The sequence below is a fragment of the Lutra lutra genome, chromosome 15 (assembly GCF_902655055.1).
Source record: "Lutra lutra chromosome 15, mLutLut1.2, whole genome shotgun sequence".
NCBI classification, from domain to species: domain Eukaryota; kingdom Metazoa; phylum Chordata; class Mammalia; order Carnivora; family Mustelidae; genus Lutra; species Lutra lutra.
Genome location: NC_062292.1, coordinates 3428902 through 3449873, shown reverse-complemented (window position 1 = coordinate 3449873; position 20972 = coordinate 3428902). Strand labels below are relative to the sequence as shown.

The 20972-nt window shown below is 39.7% G+C and overlaps 1 protein-coding gene across 16 annotated transcripts in view; it reads right to left on the bottom strand.

Annotated features, from left to right (window-relative positions):
- Positions 1–20972, bottom strand: part of PRRC2C (proline rich coiled-coil 2C) — a 97539-nt gene that overhangs the window by 32862 nt on the left and 43705 nt on the right. For all 16 annotated transcript variants that reach the window (XM_047703728.1, XM_047703738.1, XM_047703730.1 and 13 more), the window contains exons 13-17: positions 12638–12807; positions 11967–12216; positions 9486–9696; positions 6034–8283; positions 2987–3195 (exon numbers count right to left, since the gene is read on the bottom strand). In XM_047703728.1, coding sequence (XP_047559684.1) covers positions 2987–3195; positions 6034–8283; positions 9486–9696; positions 11967–12216; positions 12638–12807 — 3090 coding nt within the window. The remainder of the gene's footprint in view (positions 1–2986; positions 3196–6033; positions 8284–9485; positions 9697–11966; positions 12217–12637; positions 12808–20972) is intronic.

The following is a 20972-nucleotide window of genomic DNA, read 5'->3' as shown; positions in this document are numbered from 1 at the left end:
TCTCTGCCTACTTGTGATCTCTGTCAAATAAATAAAGAAAAATCTTAAAAGAAAAAAATCATACAACCCAGTGAGCATAAGAAATCTAGATCCCTTAAATTTAATATTTAAAAGCAAAACTAAAATAGTCCAGGCAATGAAACTTGTGGGTGCAAGTATGATGTTTCCAAAATAAATATAAGAAAAGGGTGAGGCAATTCAGATAAATTATTTCAGTTTTGCAAATACTGTACATCTTAGCTGGGGAACACACAATAAAATTAGTTACTTGCTTGGGAATGGTACATACACATACAACTTATGGTGATAACTTGAGAGGGACGGCAAAAGAGTATTATTACAGAGTAGTTCACAGGGAATCAACCTGAAAACAATTACCTTTGAATAGCTAAAAATGTGCATTTATGCAAACAATGACAGGAAAATAAGTCATGAATATTAAAACTGGCTTCCACTCCTTTAAAAAAAAAAAAGATTTATTTATTTATGAGAGAGGGAGAGAAAGGGTGCACACCGCACGTGCAAACAGGGAGAGGGAGAGAGACAAACAAGCAGACATTGTGCTCAGTGCAGAGCTCCAGAAGGCTCAATTTCAGGACCCTGAGATCATGACCTGAGCCAAAATCAAGAGTTCATGCTCAACTGACTGAGCCACCCAGGCACCACTGGTTTCCACTCTTTAAAAACCTATTACTGTTATTCTGTTTTTATTTTCTTTTTAAAAAATACTTACTGATCTCTACACCCCATGTGGAGCGCAAACTGAAAACCCCTAGATAAAGGGTGGCATGGGCCGCCAACTGAACTGGGCGGGCAACCACGCTATTGCTTTTCTAACAAAAGTCACATTGGTTCTGATTTATCTAAGATAGTTCTACATATGTCTTAAAGAGCAATGCTCATTTTAGTGAAAGGTCGAATGTTTATTTCCATGGACGCCGTGCACTCCATTACTTCACAGCAGCAAAGAAACCTCTTGATATTTCTAAGTTCATCTCGGTCTTCCACTCTGACTAAAAGGTGTGTATGTAAAAAAGCTTTTCTTCACAGCCATGCCATCAGCCATTTTTCAATTTTCTTGCCAAAGAGCTTCTTTAGAAAGTTTTGAAGTTAGTTTACCCAACTACGTGCAACATTTACAGAAATCTGAAGGATACTTTCTGTTCGTTTTCAACACCCTGCTCTTGCCCGGTGCTTTATAACACTGTGGTCTAAAGAATGACTTAACAAGTATTAGGAGAACCTAAACATGAGTAACTCTTAATACATTTTTAAAATGTATAGTCCAGCTTCCACTGTCAACTCAGAATTGTAATGTAGTTCCTACCTTTTTATGTCTTAATCCACTAATATAATACTTCAGGAATTTTCTACCCCAAAATTTCTTTGGAAGAAGGAAAACTGGTAAAGTTATTTGGGAAGACAATGTTTTGTGGACTTCTGTAATCTTCATTTGCCATTTTAGAAATGTGGAGTTTAAACTCTTTCTCTATGGACCACCATAAGGCTGGCATCCAAGCTTCCCATGGGTCTACTCTGTTCTCTGAATCAGGGCTCTCCAATGTCAGCACTGCCAGCACTGTGGTGCCCACCCTGTGCACTCTCGCACGCTTTGCAGCGTCCCTGACCTACACCCACTACTCTGTCAGCAGCACCCAGCCCCATGTTGTGACAATCAAAACTGTCTCCAGAGGATGCCGAATGGCCCTTGGGGTACAAAAGCTCTCCTGCTGAGAACCACTGCTCTATATAATCGAATTAAAAATTCTGAAATGCGCAAGTAAGCTAAGTTTCTTTCTTTCCCGTATGAATCCTAAAATGATATTCTAGAACAATAGTTCTCCAACATTTGTGTGCATCGTTATTACTGGACAACTTCATTAAAACACAGACTGCTCCAAGGGTTTCTGATTCAGCAGGTCTGAGGTAGGGGCCAAGATTCTGAATTTCTTACAAATTTCTAGGTGATACTGATGGTCTGGGTACCACACGTTGAGAACAACTGGCCTAGAAATAATATGGCCAAGGTCCTGAGCCCAAATCAAATTTTGTAAATTTAAATAACCATTAACTAGATGAAAATTCTCATCTTTATTTTTAATACTTTTAATACCTAACCTAACTTTCCCATTAACACTTTCTGTCTGGTCTTAGTGCATCTCAATTTTACACAGTATTTCCAGCTTAAGTCTACCTGAATGAATGGCAAACAGGGCATTTTTACATGTTTAAGTGCCTTCTCATAGATACTCCTTGTTAACTTCTACAACAAATGTTTTCTTTCTTTCTTTTTTTTTTTTTTTTTTTTTTTTTTGGTTTAAATTTATTTATTTATTTGACAGACAGAGATCACAAGTAGGCAGAGAGAGAGAGGAAGCAGGCTCCCCGCGGAGCAGAGAGCCCGATGCGGGGCTCAATCCCAGGACCCTGGGATCATGACCTGAGCCCAAGGCAGAGGCTTTAACCCACTGAGCCACCCAGGTGCCCCCAACAAATGTTTTCTTGTTGCCTGTGTTAATCCTTTGCATTTCATATCCTGTTACTTCATGGCTACTGAAAGTACTTAACCAGACCAACGCGGCCTCCCATTCTAGTACGCTCTAGTACCGTATCTGAGATAGCAACTTTATCAAGGGCATAAGTCACTGAGGTTGACATTTCTTTCACAGAAGATAAAGCACACGCACAGATAGACTTAAGCATCCTCTTTAGTCGTCTATGCTTTCCTACACCTGTTTGCAAGGTGGGTGGTTAATTTTCTCCTTTTTTATGAAGAATAGTGAAACCCCGTAGATTATCTTTAATGAGAACTTTATCAAGCATTCAAGGTTGGGCTAAAAACTGGTGTTATTTTAGTTCACCCTATCAGTTAGTGATTTCATAATCAGCCTCTATCTTGACCTTGAAGGTCCAATTCTTTCTCTAATGACTTTATTATAGTATCAACTCAAATACAACAGATAATATATACATAAAAGGAACATACTTGCGTAATTGTTGAGATCAAACTGTGACAGCGCATCTACTTTTTCTTTGGGTTTTTTAGGGCCCGATTTGGGGTCTTCTCTTTTTTTCCCTGTGGAATCTTTGGCGTTCTTTTGTCCTGTACCGTTAGGTGCTCCTTCCTGATGGTGTGCAGAGCTGCCATTGACGGGATCGACAACAGCTGTGCCTGCAGACTGGTCATCAAATGGCCTACAAAACAATAATCTGAGTTACTACCACCTCCACACAACTGAACAGAAGAAAAACGATCACTGGCAGTTTCTAGAGTTTAACCTAAGAAGAAACAGCAGTAGGCTAGAGCACTCTTGACTCTAAAACCAATAAGGTTTAGGGACTCTGGTAGAGTACAACTTCACTAAAACTGAGCTTCCCAATAAAAGAGGTAAATAAAATTTCTTTCCAGAATTAAATTCCAGAATTCCAACTGTGCCCAGAAGATTCTTGTTTATTGTGTTTATCATAATATAAATAAGCTAATCAACATGGCTTATAGCAGAAAATTCCTGTGATCCAAGCTAATCCAAAGTATTTGTTACTGAATCTTTTCCACACAGGGCAGCATATGAACAAATTTAAAAAGCGTTCTTTTTGCACTATTTTTTTTTTAAAGTTCAATCAGATACGTAAACGTTAAGCACACAAAACAACACTTTTTTTTTTTTTTAAAGATTTTACTTATTTGACAGGGAGAGAGGGATCACAAGGAGGCAGAGAGAGAGGGAGAAGCAGGCTCCCTGCAGAGCAGAGCCCGATGTGGGGCTTGATCCCAAGACCCTGAGATCATGACCTAAGCTGAAGGCAGAGGCTTAACCCACAGAGCCACCCAGGTGCCCCCCCAAAAAACACTTTAAATATGGAAATACTTCACAAACCAATAGTTTTTATTTCCTATCAAATTTTATTCTTGCACTTTTTTTATTTATGAAATTATATCATGGAAAATGGGTTTACAAATTCATTTTCATCTTAGCCAATAGCATCACTTGAGATAAAAGCTTAATTAAGTGCTTGACATAAGGCATGAACTCAAACATTTAAAGAATAAAATAATTTCTTCTATATGGGACTCTTTCAAAAGATTCATTATAATCAATAATTTATATTTCTGCAGATTCAAAGTTATTACCTAATGACACAAAGTCTTGCTAAGTTATTGAGATCTACATTACATAAAAACCAGATCAAGATTTCCCTTGGGGGGTAAAAAAAGACTTCCTTTGAGTGTTACTACTCAAAACTCTAATATAGTCAATAACTACATTGTAACTACATATGCTATACTAATTCTTTTGATTTCAAAGAAAGGTTCAGGGGCGCCTGGGTGGCTCAGTGGGTTAAGCCTCTGCCTTCAGCTCAGGTCATGATCTCAGGGTCCTGGAATTGAACCCTGTGTTGGGCTCTCTGTTCAGCAGGGAGCCTGCTTCCCCTTCTCTCTCTGCCTGCCTCTCTGCCTACTTGTGATCTCTCTGCCAAATAAATAAATAAAATCTTTTTAAAAAAAAATAAAAATAAAGAGAGGTTCAAATTCTGTGTTAAGAAGATATTCAGGAGGGACACCTGAGTGGCTCAGTCGATTAAGTGTCAAGTGCCTTCGGCTCAGGTCATGATCCAGGGTACCCGGGATCAAGCTGCACATAGGGCCCCTTGCTCAGTGGGGGGCCTGCTTCTCCCTCTGTCTGTGCTCTCTCTCTCTGACAAATAAATAAGTAAAATCTTTAAAAAAGAAAAAAAAAGGTACTTGGGAAATACAACTAGTCGCATTATTTCTCTAAACTTTTTCTAAGTTATCAGAAAGTAAAAATATTTTCGTTGATGGGTATGGTGACCTGAAATGCTAAGTATACTGCAACTAACCAATGGAGATTAATATATTACCTGAATAAATTATCAGCTCAGGCTACAAACCTGGGAATTTGATCAAAACCCTGAGAACACCGTAATAATAGCTGTTCACTATATACCACGTTAAGTTATGTAGTTCACAAACATCGTATCTTTAATCTTCACTAGTTTTTAGAAATATGATTATTTTCTCCCCATTTTACTAGTGAGGAAGCAGAGTTTATACAGGCAGTAAGTTACCAGAACTTACATTAATAACTAGCCAATATATGAATGAAAGAATGAACAATAACTAGACATGCTGCTACTGTAATTTTTCCCAATATTAAAGAAATTAATAGTTTACCATAAACAACATTTTATTATTTAAAAAAACAGACCAAGCTTTAGCACAGTTTCAGAAAATTGTTTAAAAATAAATCCAACAGTGTGGGGGGGGTGCCTGGGTGGCTAAATGGGTTAAAGCCTCTGCCTTCGGCTCAGGTCATGATCTCAGGGTCCTGGGATCAAGTCCTGCATCAGGCTCTCTGCTCAGCAGGCAGTCTGCTTCCTCCTCTCTCTCTCTCTGCCTACTTGTGATCTCTGTCTGTCAAATAAATAAAATCTTAAAAAAAATAAATCCAACGGTATTTATGTTACTGGTGGCCTTGGTGGCAGTTCTGGGTCTCTATCCAGCTGGATCATTTACTGTATCTGCAACTCAAGAGGAAGATATAATTTATTCTTAGGTCCACATTCACTTCTAGCAACCAGTACAGAGTGACAAAGCATATGGTTAAAACGTATTCATTTAAGTCCCAGAAGACAGCTACGAGCCCCAGAGTTTTGTAAAGAGAAACGGAAAAAGGAGGGCTGCTCATTATTAGTAAGATGACTTACCAAAAAAAAAAAAAAAAAAAAAAAAAAAAACACCTTACCAAAAGGAAGACACTGTACAGGTCCCTCCCTAGATGTATACACTCTTCCAAAGCCACAAATTCTTAAGACGACTCTTCTGGAAAAGGTAACTTAGAAGGCAAAGACTCCTGAAACCCATTAACCTCTCTCGCTCAACCACCATTACTTTGAGAACAGACAAAAAATTTAGGGGAGTCCAATGTCTGGGGTCCTCCACACAGACTGGCTTCTTTGCTCAGTTCAGCTTTCAGGTACGAATGCAATTAACAGCGAAAACAAAGTACTTACCCTCGTTTCCCACTTTTTGATGGTGGACCACTTCTCCGTTCATTTCTAGGACCTGAGAAATTCCTTCCGGATTTGGGTGGACCAGTGTTACCACGCCGATTCTGGCGATCTACACCAGGCCTCTGGCTAGAAAAACTTCTCTTTGCTATTTCCCTTTTTGGAGGTAAAACATTCTCTCCGGCCTTTGTAACTGCTTGTGCATTCAAATCAGCATTTTTTTTCTCATCTCTCTCACGCCTCTCATTGAAATCACTGCTTTCAGAAGCTGTTTCCCATTCTTCATTTGCCTGATCTGAAGAGTTCTGGTTAGATAAGTCTGGTGTCTTGTTCCCAGAAATATCCCCAGCAGGGTTAACTGGTTCTTGAACCACATTATTAATGGTGCCATTCGTGGGCACTGCTACCTCGTTGGTTTTGGAAGCAGCCTCTCTCTCTCTCAGACGTCTAAATCGTGGTGGCTTATCCTGCCTCGGAGGTCGGGTAGGACGCTGTCGTCGGGGTCTTTCTCTAGCTGGATCAAATTTTCGCTCAAATTTTGGAGGTCGTTTATCTGCTGGTATAGGAATAAATTGCTCATGTCTTCTTGGTGGCTCTCCGTCATCTGGTTTAGAAGCTTCTGCCTGCCTTGGATTCCACTGATTATCCCTATAAGCGGGTCTCCGTAAGGTGGAAGGGCGAGATGGCCGGCCTCCAGGATCCCTTCCACCGCGTCTGAACGTCCCCCCTCTGCCTCGCCGGGTGGGCTCTCCTTTGGGAAGGAAGCCTGGTTTAGATTTATCATCATCCCTCATGTAAGGCTTTTCTAGAGGTCTGTTATCTACGCGGATGTGATTTTCGGGCTTGAAAGAAGACTGAGGCTTTATAGGCTTTTTGTTTTCAGACCGCTCCTCTCTTTTGGGAAGTTTACCTTTGCTTAAACTATCCTTATCGCTTGCACTTTCATGAATCTCACTGTCTGTGTCAGTCTCCGAACCCCGCTGTCGTCGTCTTTTAGGAACAACTTCAAAATCAGAGCTCTCACTTCGCGTTTCACTTTCTTCTCTCAGTCGAAGAGGTCCTGAGGGCACATGTTCTGTCCGTGGCTTACTGTCTCTATACTGAGGATAATCTCGAGCGTGGCCTCTCCCACCCCGGCCACGCCCTCCATAAGAACCTCTATAGCTTCGGCCTCTGGAATAGTATTCACCCCGGCCTCGACCTCTGTATCCTTGATCTGGAAACCAATCTCTATCTCTAGCTTCTTTCCAATAGGTCCTAGGGGGTAAAGTGGATTCTTTTTTAGCTGCGGGTCTGGAATCCGGTTGAGGCCGCTCTAAAACAAGGTCTTTGCTACCAAGTTTCTCGGGCTGTTTTTCTTCTTTGACTGCTGGTGCTGGGACCGTTGGCTGGTTTACAGTTTTAGCCACAGGCTCTACCTCAACACTACTTACAGGTTCCGAGGGCTTCTCAGCATCTTGAGGTGGCTTTTGAACCACAGCTGAAGCTTCTGCTGAAGGTAATTTCTCCAGCTCTGGTTGAGGTGGTGGTGGAACCGACTGTGGCTGAGCTGGTGCTGCAGGCGGTGCGACTGCAGGAAGAGGATCTTTCTTTTCAGTCTTTTCAGGTTTCACAACTTTTTCAGTGACCTTTTCTCCCTTTTCCCCTTCTTTCTCCTTCCGCTGCTCTCGCTCCTCTTTCATATCCCTAAGTATAGGTTTTTTAATGGGACCTGATCTTCTCACAGGCCTATCGTTACCTTCTTCTCTTCTGTTGGAGCTTGGCCTTGGGCCCCAACGAGTTTCTGATTTAGATTTATATAGTTTTTCAGGTTTTGGTCCCTCTGAAGATCGTATAAAGCCATCCTTCTTTGGTTTTTCCTCTGTCCTTTCTGCTGGTTCCTTTGAATCAAGGCATCTGCTGGTTACTTTAGGAATGCTTGCAGATGGGTCATTTCTTTGCTCCTCTGATTTGGGGGTATGGTTAGATCCATGGGAAACACTTCTTTTCCGGGCAGGCAGGCTTTCTCCAGCCGAAATTCGCTCTTCTTGAGGAGTGCCTATAGTTTTTTGATCAGGTATATCAAAACAAGCAGACTGATTGTTTGTGTCAGTATGACGAGGTCTAACATCTTCCACAGATCTGCTTAAGAACTTTTGTGCTTCTGTCTCACTGGATTCTCTGACAAAGTCTGCTTTTGGATGAACCTCTAATTGACTATGTTCTACAGGATAAGCAGCAGTAACCTGTTCCTGATCCCGTGGGGCTTCAGACCTAAAAAAATGAGAATTCAGAAGCATAACTATCAAGAGAAGCCCCTTCTCACAAGTGTACAGCAAAATAATCCCTCTAATTATAAACCACAAATGTCTAATCATAAAAACAATTTAAAAAGGATCCTAATCTTTATTAACCTTAAAAAGTTTACTGCGGCATTATTCGCAATGGCTGAGGTAGGAACAACCCTCAGTGTCCACTGACAGATGAATGGAGTAAGAGAATGTGGTATGTACATATAATACAGTGTCCTTTAGACACTAAGAAGAAAATACTGTTATATGCTACCAGATGAATGAGAACATTATGCTAAGTGAAATGAGTAAGCATAGGACAAACACTGTAGGACTCCACTTATATGAGGTGTATGACGTTATCAGACTCATCCAAACATAAAGTGGAATGGTGATTGCCAGGGACTCGGAGGAACAAGGAAATTATTGGCTACTTAGTGGGTATAAAGTTTCAGTCTTTCAAGATGAAGAAATTCTAGAAATGTAAAAGCACCATGCTTATAGTTAACAATACTGTACTGAACACTCAAAATTTCATTGATGGTAGCTGCCACATTATATTTCTTCCCTACAATTACAAATGAACTTCATTCCTTAAGGAAAAAAAGCATGGAAGTTAGGCCATGCTGATGTGAATTTTTAATCCATCAAGATTAGTAATTCCCTTCTATAATCAAAGAATACACTAGAGTAGATCTTTCTTCCCCATAGAATCAGCATTACAAAATATACTCGATAAAAGGGAAGAAGTTCTAAGTTTATGGTTATAAGTTACTACAGATCACCAATTATCTCCTTCAAGTTATCTCTGTAAATTAGTATTTGCCTTTATCTTGGCATTAGAAGACTTCCACGAGGTACTGATAATAAAATGTCCACCATTTTTCATTAGTGGAAAACTGTAGCAACACTTTAAGCTAGACTACATGTCAAATAGTAGAAACTTGCCAATTTTACATACAACACAGAATTTCAGTATTTAATTCAAGTGTACAGAACTAGGTGACAAAATGCTCTAATGCAGAAATGACAGAAAAAGCAAGCATGTCCAAAAATGCAATGACATAAACTAAAAGGGAGGTAATCAGATTTGTCACTTATTCCTAAATCATAATGATCTTCAGGGACACCACAGTTTTGATTTTACCACAGTACTCAATTTGTATTAATAACTTCTATAATTACCTTGCATCCTCAGGTTCTTCTGTTGCCTTGGGAGTAGTGGCCTGCGGAGGCTCAGTATGAGGATAGGGATCCGACCCCCACATAACACGAGGTTCAGACAGGGAGACTGCGTGATCTCTTGTAGATCGTGTTATGTGCTCAAATGACTCCGAACTGTTTGCTGATCCTTCCATCTGTTCTCTTCTCATTAACGGCTTAGGAGGAATCATTCCTTAAAAAAAGTCGGAAAAAGTTGGGAAAAACAATCATTATACACATACTATGTAGTATATATTACTATACATATTATAGTACACAATAATATACTATATATACTATTACATATAGTATATACCAATATACTACTACTACAAATACTAATTTGGAATTCTACATTGGAATTCTATACTTGAGCTAAAGAAATCCTTTCTGCCAAGTGAGGAACTCAAGAAATGATAAATGAAAATTATACAATTTTTTCTGTGAATGAAATTTTTACTGTTGCTATTAAACAGATTTAAGAGCGGGCACCTGGGTGGCTCAATCAGTTAAGCTTCTGACTTTGGATCTCTGATCATGATCCCAGATCAAGCCTTACAGCAGGGAGCCTGATTCTCTCCCTCTCCGCGCCCCCCACCCGCCCTCTCAAATAAATAGATAGAATCTTAAAAAAAGGTCTAAGAACTGAGGAAGCAAACAAAGCAAACCATAATAGCAGCCTATTTTTACTTTAAAGGAAAATAATATATATATACAATGCCTATCAAAGAACATATATGATACCTCTATGCATGTTAATAAAAACACAGTGATGATTATACCGGTAGTGACAGATTTCCAGAGAAAATATTTCTTACAGATAATTCCATTAATGTAGTTTAGTCTGACTAGTTGATCAATGCTATTTATTATGCCTCTTAAATTTGAAAACTGCAGTAGAAATTTTGAAATTGAGACATGATTTTTATTTTTTTAAAGATTTTATTTATTTGACAGACCGAGATCACAAGTAGGCAGAGAGGCAAGCAGAGAGGGGCAGGTGGAAGCAGGCTCCCCGCTGGGCAGGGAGCCCAAATGCGGGGCTCAATCCCAGGACCCTGAGATCGTGACCTGAGCTAAAGGCAGAGACTTAACCCACTGAGCCACCCAGGCACCCTAAGACATGATTCTTGAACATATTCTTAACACCCCCCAAATTTTCCTCTATAGCATTCTGTTAATGAATTATCTGGATTTATCCCGACAGATTCCATGCAACATTGCTGAGTCACTTGTTTTCAGCTCCCTATGGGAAAACTCAAGTATTTGGCAGACAAAACTGAAAAGCTGGAATACAGAATACATGGACAAAATTTAAATGCTTTAACACTTAAAAGAGTGAAAACAATTTACCAAATAACAAAATATTTTCAGACTAAAAAAATTTTAAAGTATTTACAAAACAGAAAAGAACTAGTGTTTTGGTATTATCACACATATGATACAGTGTCTGGCATTTAACTACTCTGTGCTGAAAGTTACAGAATTTTTTGATTAAAAATCTAGGCACCCATGGAGCGCCTGGGTGGCTCAGCCAATTAAGTGTCTGACCCTTGATTTCAGCTCAGATCATGATTTCAGGATCTTGAGACTGAGCTCTATATTAGGCCCCCTGCTCAGTGATGAGTCTGCTTCAGAGTCTCTCTGTCTTACCCTCTGTCCCTCCCCTAGCCTATGTGTGCATTCTTGCTCTCAAAAAAGCTAAATCTTTAAAAAAAAAAAAAAAAAAAAAAATCTAGGCAACCTGGGGTGCCTGGGTAGGTGTCTGATGCTTGCTCTTGGCTCGGGTCGTGATCCTTCATGGTTGGGAGACTGAGCCCGTGTCAGGCTCCGTGCTCATTGGGAAGTCTGCTTCAGATGCTCTCTCCCTCTGCCTCTGCCCCTGCCCCTCCCACTCATGCGTGCTCACTCACTCTCTAAAATAAAATCTTTAAAAACAAAAAATCGGGGGCACCTGGGTGGCTCAGTGGGTTAAAGCCTCTGCCTTCAGCTCAGGTCATGATCCTGGGGTCCTGGGATCAAACCCCGCATCAAGCTCTCTACTCAGCGGGGAGCCTGCTTCCTCCTCTCTCTCTCTCTCTGCCTGCCTTTCTGCCCAGTTGTGATCTCTATCTATCAAATAAATAAATAAAATCTTAAAAAAAAAAAAGAAAAAAAGAAAAAAATCTAGGGGCACCTGGGTGGCTCAGTTAAGCATCCAACTTCAGCTCAGGTCATGATCTTGGGGACCTAGGATGGAGCTTTGAGTTGGGCTCCCTGCTGGGCAGGAGTCTGCTTGTCTTTCTCCCTCTCCCTCTACTCCTGCTCCCCACTTGTGCACATGCACTCTCTCTCAAATAAATAAAAAAAATCTTAAAAAATATATCTATGCACCCTACTTTAAGTTCTTCCTAGATTAGAGTAGGAACGGCAGGATGACGACTTGCGTGGCCGCCAGCGAGCCACACACCAACTTCAACTCACCAGGATGAATGGGCGGGATGTCCATGGCAGGTCTACCTGACATCATCCGAGGATCCATGTACGACTGCACCATGAGCCACCTGGGGTCAAAACCCATAGAAGCCAGGTGCTGAGGGTGAGGCTGCATGGGCTGGTAGAGAGGTCTGTGTGGTGGAGGAGGGACGGCGCCGCTGGACGGCTGTGAAGGCACCGGCTGCGGGAGCACACCTTGCTGCTGCTGCTGCTGCCACTGCTGCTGCTTCATCTGCTCCTGAGAAAGCAGGACCCCACATCTTGAGATTTTAGCTCCACGGGAGAAATCAATGTAATCAATAGTATCAGAAAAGAACAGGGAAACGAACTCCAAAGTATTTAAGAGTGAGAGATGGTAAGTCAAAAGAACAAAAGATAAGTCATGACATTTTGGCCTTCAGGACTTAATCACGCATTAATTATACTAGAGAAATCATTCCCCAGAAAGGAAGACGGTGTCTACAAACGAGGCAGAGGAGAAAAAACCAACACAGAAGTTTATGGTAAAACCCATTATCAACAACCTCTTATTAAAAAGGTAAAGAATTTCACGGAAAATTTTTGTGCTTTGTGTATTTTAGGTTTCATGTCAAACTACTTCTCAGACTACTGAGTAAACTTTTCAATCACACATACATGATAAAATGTTTTACTGTTACCTGCTGCCGCTGAAATCGAGGTGGTAAAGACTTCTGAAACTGTTTAAAATAACCAGATAACACAGCAGGTCGAGGCTGAGAGCCCGATTCTGGCTCTGTTTCATGTGCCACTTGTGCGGTCTCTTTCTCACCGCGACTGCTATCTTGTCGAGTGAAAACTGCATCATCCTCTGTCCAAAGAAAGGGCGAAAAATAACGATATTCACCTAGGACACTTACCAAATACATGATGTGTGCACTGGCATAAAATTATTAGAGATTTTTAAAAAGGTTAATGAGGAAGAAAGCATCCTTAACAGCCCAAAAAACTGTTCTGTACTCTAATTCTGGCAGCAATCAATGAGGTTAACATTAAAATAACAAAACCTTAGATTTCCTCAAAGCCAGGTTCTTTAGAGATCACAGGTCCAAGTACGTTACACCAAATATTTGTATTTGATAATTTGTGATAGTAAAAAAATCAAATACTACCTATTTCCCATTGTTTCAATAGCTATTAATCCTGTCAGTATTTACCTGTGATTCACTAGGACTTATGTGAAAACACTTATGGCCTAAATATAAAATGTAACACAACAGTTTGCTTTTTGAAGAAGAGACTATTATCTATAAAGAAAACTAATGAATCGAAGTCTGACAACAGTGATCATGGCTATCTTCAAACACATAAATTATTATTCTATGTAAAGAGTATCAAGAATGATACCAAAAAGAACTATATACTTATTTATTTACTAAATAACAATTTCTCATCCTAAAAAAAAGATAGCCATATCCATTCTAGACAATGTCATTTGTCACAATTACAAAGCCAAGCTGGTTATAAATCCTCTTCTCAGGGAACTAGGGATGAATTTTTTAATGGAGTTTATTTTGCCAGTGTAAAAACCATGCTCTCAAGAATCACAAACCATGGGGCACCTGGGTGGTTCAGTGGGTTAAGCCGCTGCCTTCGGCTCAGGTCATGATGTCAGGGTCCTGGGATCGAGTCCCGTATCGGGCTCTTTGCTCAGCGGGGAGCCTGCTTCCCCACCCCCTCTCTGCCTCCCTCTCTGCCTACTTGTGATCTCTGTCAAATAAATAAGTAAAATCTTAAAAAAAAAAAAATCACAAACCATATTTTCTTATTGGCATTACATTCAATATTAAGAATGTTGTAAAAAGGGACGCCTGGGTGGCTCAGTTGGTTGGGCGGCTGCCTTCGGCTCAGGTCATGATCCCAGCGTTCTGGGATCGAGTCCCACATCGGGCTCCTTGCTCAGCGGGGAGCCTGCTTCTCCCTCTGCCTCTGCCTGCCACTCTGTCTGTCTGTGCTCATGCTCTCTCTCTCTAACAAATAAATAAATAAAATCTTAAAAAAAAAAAAAGAATGTTGTAAAAAGAAAAATAAAATATTAGAAAGAGAGCTAATAGGTCCAACACTTAAAAATCCAAAGTGCACATCATGCTGATGAACCCAGCAGAAGTTAAACTGCCATAAAGAACAGAGAAGATGCAAATGAAAATAAAAGCACCATGAAATAATGATTAAAAAGAAAAGCATAAATAACGTGTACACACAGTCTCGTCTGATAGTTAAATTAATCACTGTATCACTGACAGAACAAGGACTAAAATGTGAATTTCCTTATTTTGAATCTATAGTCCTTTCTCATCATCTGTTAATGAGATTCCCTAAGGCTGATATTAATCATCAATATTAAGCTATGCCAATGGTTTTCACTTCTTTTTAAAAGATAGTATTTATTTATTTATTTGAGAGAGAGAGAGAGAGAGAGACAGACAGACAGACAGACACAGCAAGAGAGGGGGAGTCGGAGGGAGAGGAGCAGGCTTCCCAGTGGGCAGGAAGCCCAATGCGGGGCTCAATCCCAGGACCCTGGGATCATGACCTGAGCCGAAGGTAGATGCTTAACAACTGAGCCACCCATGCGCCTGTGGTTTTCACTTCTATGGTGAGAAATTTTACTTTGTTAGTATTACGAGCAACCTGTGCTTGTGATATGTAACAAAAGCCCATTATCAGTATCAAATTATTTCTACATACATTAATACGAAAATTCATGAAATCTGACAGGGGGCCTGCCTTATCTCATTAAAAAAAGTTAAGGTAACATACTCAACATTTTTTACAAAGAGCCAAGTCTGATGATGACTCTAAGTAAAAAATTAAAGGAAAATTTTGAGTAACTTTGTAATATAATTTCAAGTAGCATGATCTTGTAGAAAGACCATGGGTTTTGAGATTTAAAAAAAAGTTTCAGTATTTCTGTAACAGGAAACAGACTGAAACAGAACTACCTTTTTTTTTTTTTTCCAAGATTTTATTTATTTATTTGACAGAGAGAGAGAACACCAGCGGATGGAATGGCAGAGGGAAGAGAAACAGGCACCCCTCTGAGCACTTGATGCGGGGCTCAATCTTAGGACCCTGGGCAGACACACTTAACCAACTGAGCTAGCCAGGCACCCCAAAATAGAACTACTTCTATTTTAACAATAAACTGTTCATTAAGAATCAACTTTACTGGGACACCTGGGTGGCTCAGAGGGTTAAACCTCTGCCTTTGGCTCAGGTCATGATCTCAGAGTCCTGGGATCCAGCCCCTGCATCGAGCTCTCTGGTCAGCAAGGAGCCTGCTTCCCTGCTCTCTCTGCCGGCCTCTCTGCCTACTTGTGATAAACTGTGGTTAATACCAGTCAATTAGAGCTCTTAGCACAGTATCAGCTACGTACCTCCCACCTCACATTTTTTGTAAAGATTTATTTATGATAGAGAGTGTGTACACATACACACACACACACACACACACACACAATTGGGAGGAGGGGCAGAGGGAGAGAATCCTCAAACAGATTCCCGCTGAGCACAGAGAGCCACAACATCATGACCTGAGCTGAAACCAAATGTCGGATGCCTAACCAACTGAGCCACCCAGGCACACTCCCCTCACATTTAAACCCACACTGGAGCAAGCGGAAGAAAAAATTCGCAAACTTGGAGATAGGATAATGGAAATTATTATGTTTGAGGAACAGAACAAAAAAATAAACAGAGCCTAAGATACCTATAGGACAAGATCAAGAGACCAAACATAGACACGGAGAAGGAGTCCAGAAGCAAGAAAAAGACAAAGGGGCAAAGAGACTATTTGAAGAAATTATGACCAGAAATGTCTCAAATTTGAAGAAAGCATGAATATAATTTCTAAGAAGCTCTACAAATTCTCAGTCCCAAACCGAGACACCTTATAATGAAACTTTAAAAAGCCAAAGAGCGGATCCTGAAAGTAGCAGGATAGCACTAAGGAGAAGTCACATACAGAGGATTCTCAATAAAACTATTTGATTTCTCATCAGAAACACTAGAGGTTGGAAGCATCTCAAAGTATTAAAAGCAAAACAAACAAAACAAAACCAAAAAACTATCAACCAAGAATACTATACGTGGCAAAACTGTTCTCCAAATATGAAGGAGAAATTGAAATACTCCCAGATGAAAGCTATGAAAGAGTTCATTATCACTAGACCTGCCATCCAACAAATGCTCAAGAGTCCTGCAGAGTACAATGAAAAGGACAGCACACAGTAAACTAAAACTGCATGACAAAGTGACAATAAAGGCAAATACATGGGCAATTATAAAAGGCAGTAGTAGCAGGTAACTCTATGTCCACGTGATTTATGAAATGAGTATTTCTTTAAAGAAACCAATTATTAATCTAAAAGATAATAACATTACATCTTGGTTTATACTCCACATTGTTTTCCACATGATTTAAGAAACTAATGTATTTAAAATTAATTATTAGTTTGTCACTGGGGATACAAAGTTAAAGATGTAAATCTCTGATACCAGCAACCAAAGGGAATACAAATATAACTGTTAAAGGAAAAGGAATGCTTTTTTTTTTTTTTAAGAGATTTTATTTCTTTATTTGACAGCGATCACAAGTAGGCAGAGAGGCAGGCAGAGAGGAAGGGGAAGCAGGCTCCTGGCTGAGCAGAGAACTGGATGCGGGGCTCCATCCCAGGACCCTGGGATCATGACCTGAGTCAAAGGCAGAGGCTTCAACCCACTGAGCCACCTAGGCACCCCAAGAATTTTTGTATATTATTAGTTAAGCTGGTATAAATTTAGTGTTATAACTTTTGCATGTTTATGTAATCCCCATGGTCAAAACAAAGAGGGTAGTTACAGAATATAAGCAAAAGGAAATGAGAAAGGAATTTTAAAATGTTTCAATACAAAAAAGTCATCTAAACACAAAAGACAGTAATCCAGGGGCACCTGGGTGGCTCAGTGAGTTAAAGCCTCTGCCTTCGTCTCAGGTCATGATCCCAGGGTTCTGAAATCGAGCACCGCATCAGGCTCTCTGCTCAGCAGGGAGCCTGCTTCCCTTCCTCTCTCTGCCTGCTTCTCTGCCTACCCGTGATCTCTGTCAAATAAATAAATAAAATCTTTAAAAAAAAAAAAAAAGGACAGTAATCCAGGAAACGAGGGGCAAAAATGCATATAAGGCATATAAAATCCAAATACCAAAATGTGAGAAGTAAGTCCCTTCTAATCAATTACTTACTTAAAATGGACTGAACTGGAACACATGGTCCAACTACAGGTTATCTCTAAGAAACTCACTTAGGATCCAGAGACACAAACAGATTGAAAACGAAAAGATGAACACAGATATTCCATAGCAAGAGGAACCAAGAGAGCAAGGTGGTTATGCTAATACCAGACAAGCCTGGGTTTGAATTCGAAGTTTTACAAGAGAAAAAGGACATTATGTACTACTAATAAAAGGTTCAGTGCTGCAACACAGAACCATTATAAATATTTATACATATTTAATATATGTTTAATAACAGACCATCAAAATGTCTGAAGCAAAATACCAACAGCGTTGAAGGGACAGACTGCTGTACATTTACAGTTGGGCACTTCAACACCTTACTCTCAATAATGGATAGAACAACCATACAGAAGGTCAGTGAGGAAACAAAGGACTGAATATAATAAACCAACCAGATCTAAGAGACCTACAGGACACTCCATCCAACAACAGCTATCACATTCTTCACACATGCACACAGGACATTTTCCAAGACAGACTGTGCGTTAGGCCACAATATCAACGGTCAATAGATTTAAAATGATAAATCTCATATAAAGCATTTTCTCTGACCACAAAAGTTAATTATCAAAAAGAGAAGTGAAACAGAAAAACGCACAAGTCCATGGACATTAAACAACACTCTTTTAAACAACTAAGGGATCAAAGAATAAATGACAAGAGAAATTAGAAAATACTTGAGATGGATAAAAACAAAAACACAACATACCAGAATTTACAGGATGCAGCAAAAGTGGTGCAAAGGGGGCAAATTTATAGCTATAAATACTTACATTAAAAAATAAAGATCTCCAATTCAAAACCTAGTGTTAACGATGTAAGGGAAAAGAATAACAAAGTAAACCTAAGACTACCAGAAGAAAGGCAATGAAGATCAACACAGAGATCCACAACAGAGAGAATAGGAAAATAGAAAAAAATTAATGCAGCTGCAAATGGATTCTTTGAAAGATCAACAAAATTGACCGACCTTTAACTAGGCAGGTCAACGAAGAAAAAAAGAGAGAAGACTCAAACTACTACAATCAGAAATAGAAATTGGGATATTACTACCAATTCTACAGAAATAAAAAGGATTATAAGAGTATTATGGAAAAGTATATACCAACAAATAGGATAAGGAAGGTGAAATGAACAAATTCCTACAACACAAACTTTGTAGTTAAGTTTTTAAATCCAGATATGTATGTCCTCCAGCTTTGTTACTTTATTTCAAGACAGTTTTAGCTATTCTGGGTCCCTTGAGATTTAGGGTTTTCTACATGTAAGACTGTATCATCTGCTCACATTACCTGCATCTCTGATATACTAATAACAAATGATCTGAAAAGGAAATTACAAAAACAATTCCATCTATAATAGCATCAAAAAGAATAAAATAAATCCTTTAGAATTTTTTTTAGGTTTTTATTTAAGTAATCTCTACACCCAATGTGTGGCTTGAACTCATGACCCCGAAATCAAGAGCCACACACTCTCCCGACTAAACCAGCAAGGTACCCCTAAAATGCTTAAGAATTAACCAAGGAGGTGAAAGCCTTGTACAATGAAAACTACAAAACATTGCTGAAAGAAATTAAAGACATAAATGAATGGAAGCACATCTCAATGCTCACAGACTGTAAGACTTATTACTGTTAACATTATCAATGCTACCAAAAGCAACCTAGAGTTATGCAATCCCCATGAAAATCTCAACGGCGTTCTTTACAAAAACAAACACCCATACATCATGAAAAAACCTAACAAAGATTGAGGACTCACATATCCAGATTTAAAAGCATACAAAAGGGTTGCCTGGGTGGCTCAGCGGGTTAAGCCTCTGCCTTAAGCTCGGGTCGTGATCTCAGTGTCCTGGGATCAAGCCCGCATCAGGCTTTCTGCTCCGCGGGGAGCCTGCTTCCCCCCTTCTCTCTGCCTGCCTCTCTGCCTACTTGTGATCTCTCTCTCTCTCTCTCTCTCTCTCTGTGTCAAATAAGTAAGTAAATAAATAAAATCTTTAGAAAATAAAAGCATACCACAAAGCTGCAGTAATAAAAACAGTAAGAAATTAACATAAAGCCAGACGGATAGGGCAATGGAATAGAATCAAGATCCCAAAATAAACCATCATATACACAGTCGAATGATTTTAGAAGAGGCTGCTGAGACCATTCAAAGGGGGAAAGAACAGTCTTTCCAACAACAATACTGGGAACTGACTATCCACATGCAGAAGAATGAAGCTCGACTCCTACCCTAACACAACGTACAAACTTAACACACAACGGGTCAAACATGTAAATGTAAAACAGAGAAGTATAAAACTCTTAGAAGAAAACAGAACAAAAGCTTCGTGACATTAGATTTGGCCATGACTTCGTGGGCTTGACACCAAAGGCAGAAGAAAAAATAGATGGATTTCATGTAAATTTTAAAGTTCTGTACGTGAACAGAATATCAAGTGAAAAGGCAACCTATCTAACCTCCTAAAATGCAGCAACAATCTGATTAAAAACGGAAAAGGACTTGGACATTTCTCCAAAGATACACAAATGGCCAAGAAACAAATTAAAAGGTAATACTCAGCATCACTAATCATTGGCAAAGCGCACATCAAAACCTGTAGTGAGATATCACCTCACACTTATTAGGAAGCCTACTATCAACCGCCCCCCCCCCCCCCCGGAAAGTAACAGATGTTGGTAAGGACGTGGAGAAATTAGAACCCTTGTGCACTGTTGGTGGGAATGTAAAATGGTACAGCTGCTGTGAAAAACAGTATGGTGGTTCCTCAAACAAAAACAGACCTGCCATATGATCAACAACTCCATTTCTGAGTATGTAATAAAAAAAAAAAAATGAAAGCAGGGTCTCAACAAGGTCTTTGTACACTCACATTCACAGCAGCATTATTCAAAATAGGTAAAATATGGAATCAATCCAAGTGCCCATGAACAGATAAACAGGTAAGCAAAATGTGGTTTTATATACAGATTATTAGCCTTAAAAAGAAAATTCTGCAATATGCCATTAGATGGATGACCCTTGTAAGACATTATACTGAGATAAGCCAGTCACAAAAAGACCCAATACTGTATGAGGCACTGAAAACAGTCAAAATCAGAGACAGAAATTAGAACAGGGGAGAAGAGGGAAGTATTATTTAACAGGTAGAGTTTCAGTCTCACAAGATGGAATGAGTTCTGGAGACGGACAGTGGTGATGATGGAACAATATTATGAATGTATTTAATACCATTAAACTGTATACCTAAAAATGGTTAAAATTCTAAACTTTGTTAGATATATCTCACCATAATAAAAAAAATATGGGAAAAAAGCATATTAAACTATCCAATAAAATTCAGCTTCTATAAAAAAAAAAAACAAAAAACCTCAGGGCACCTGGGTGGCTCAGTGGGTTAAAGCCTCTGCCTTTGGCTCGGGTCATGATCCCAGGGTCCTGGGATGGAGTCCCGCATTGGGCTCTCTGCTCAGCAGGGAGCCTGCTTCCTCCTCTCTCTCTGCCTGCCTCTCTGCCTACATGTGATCTCTGTCAAATAAATAAATAAAATCTTTAAAAACAAAAAACAAAACCCTCAATTGGGATGCCTGGGTGGCTTAGCTGGTTAAGCATCTGACTCCTGAGTTTGGCTCAGGTCACAATGTCAGGATCCTGGGATCCAGCCCCACAATGGACTCTGCACTCTGTGTGGAGTC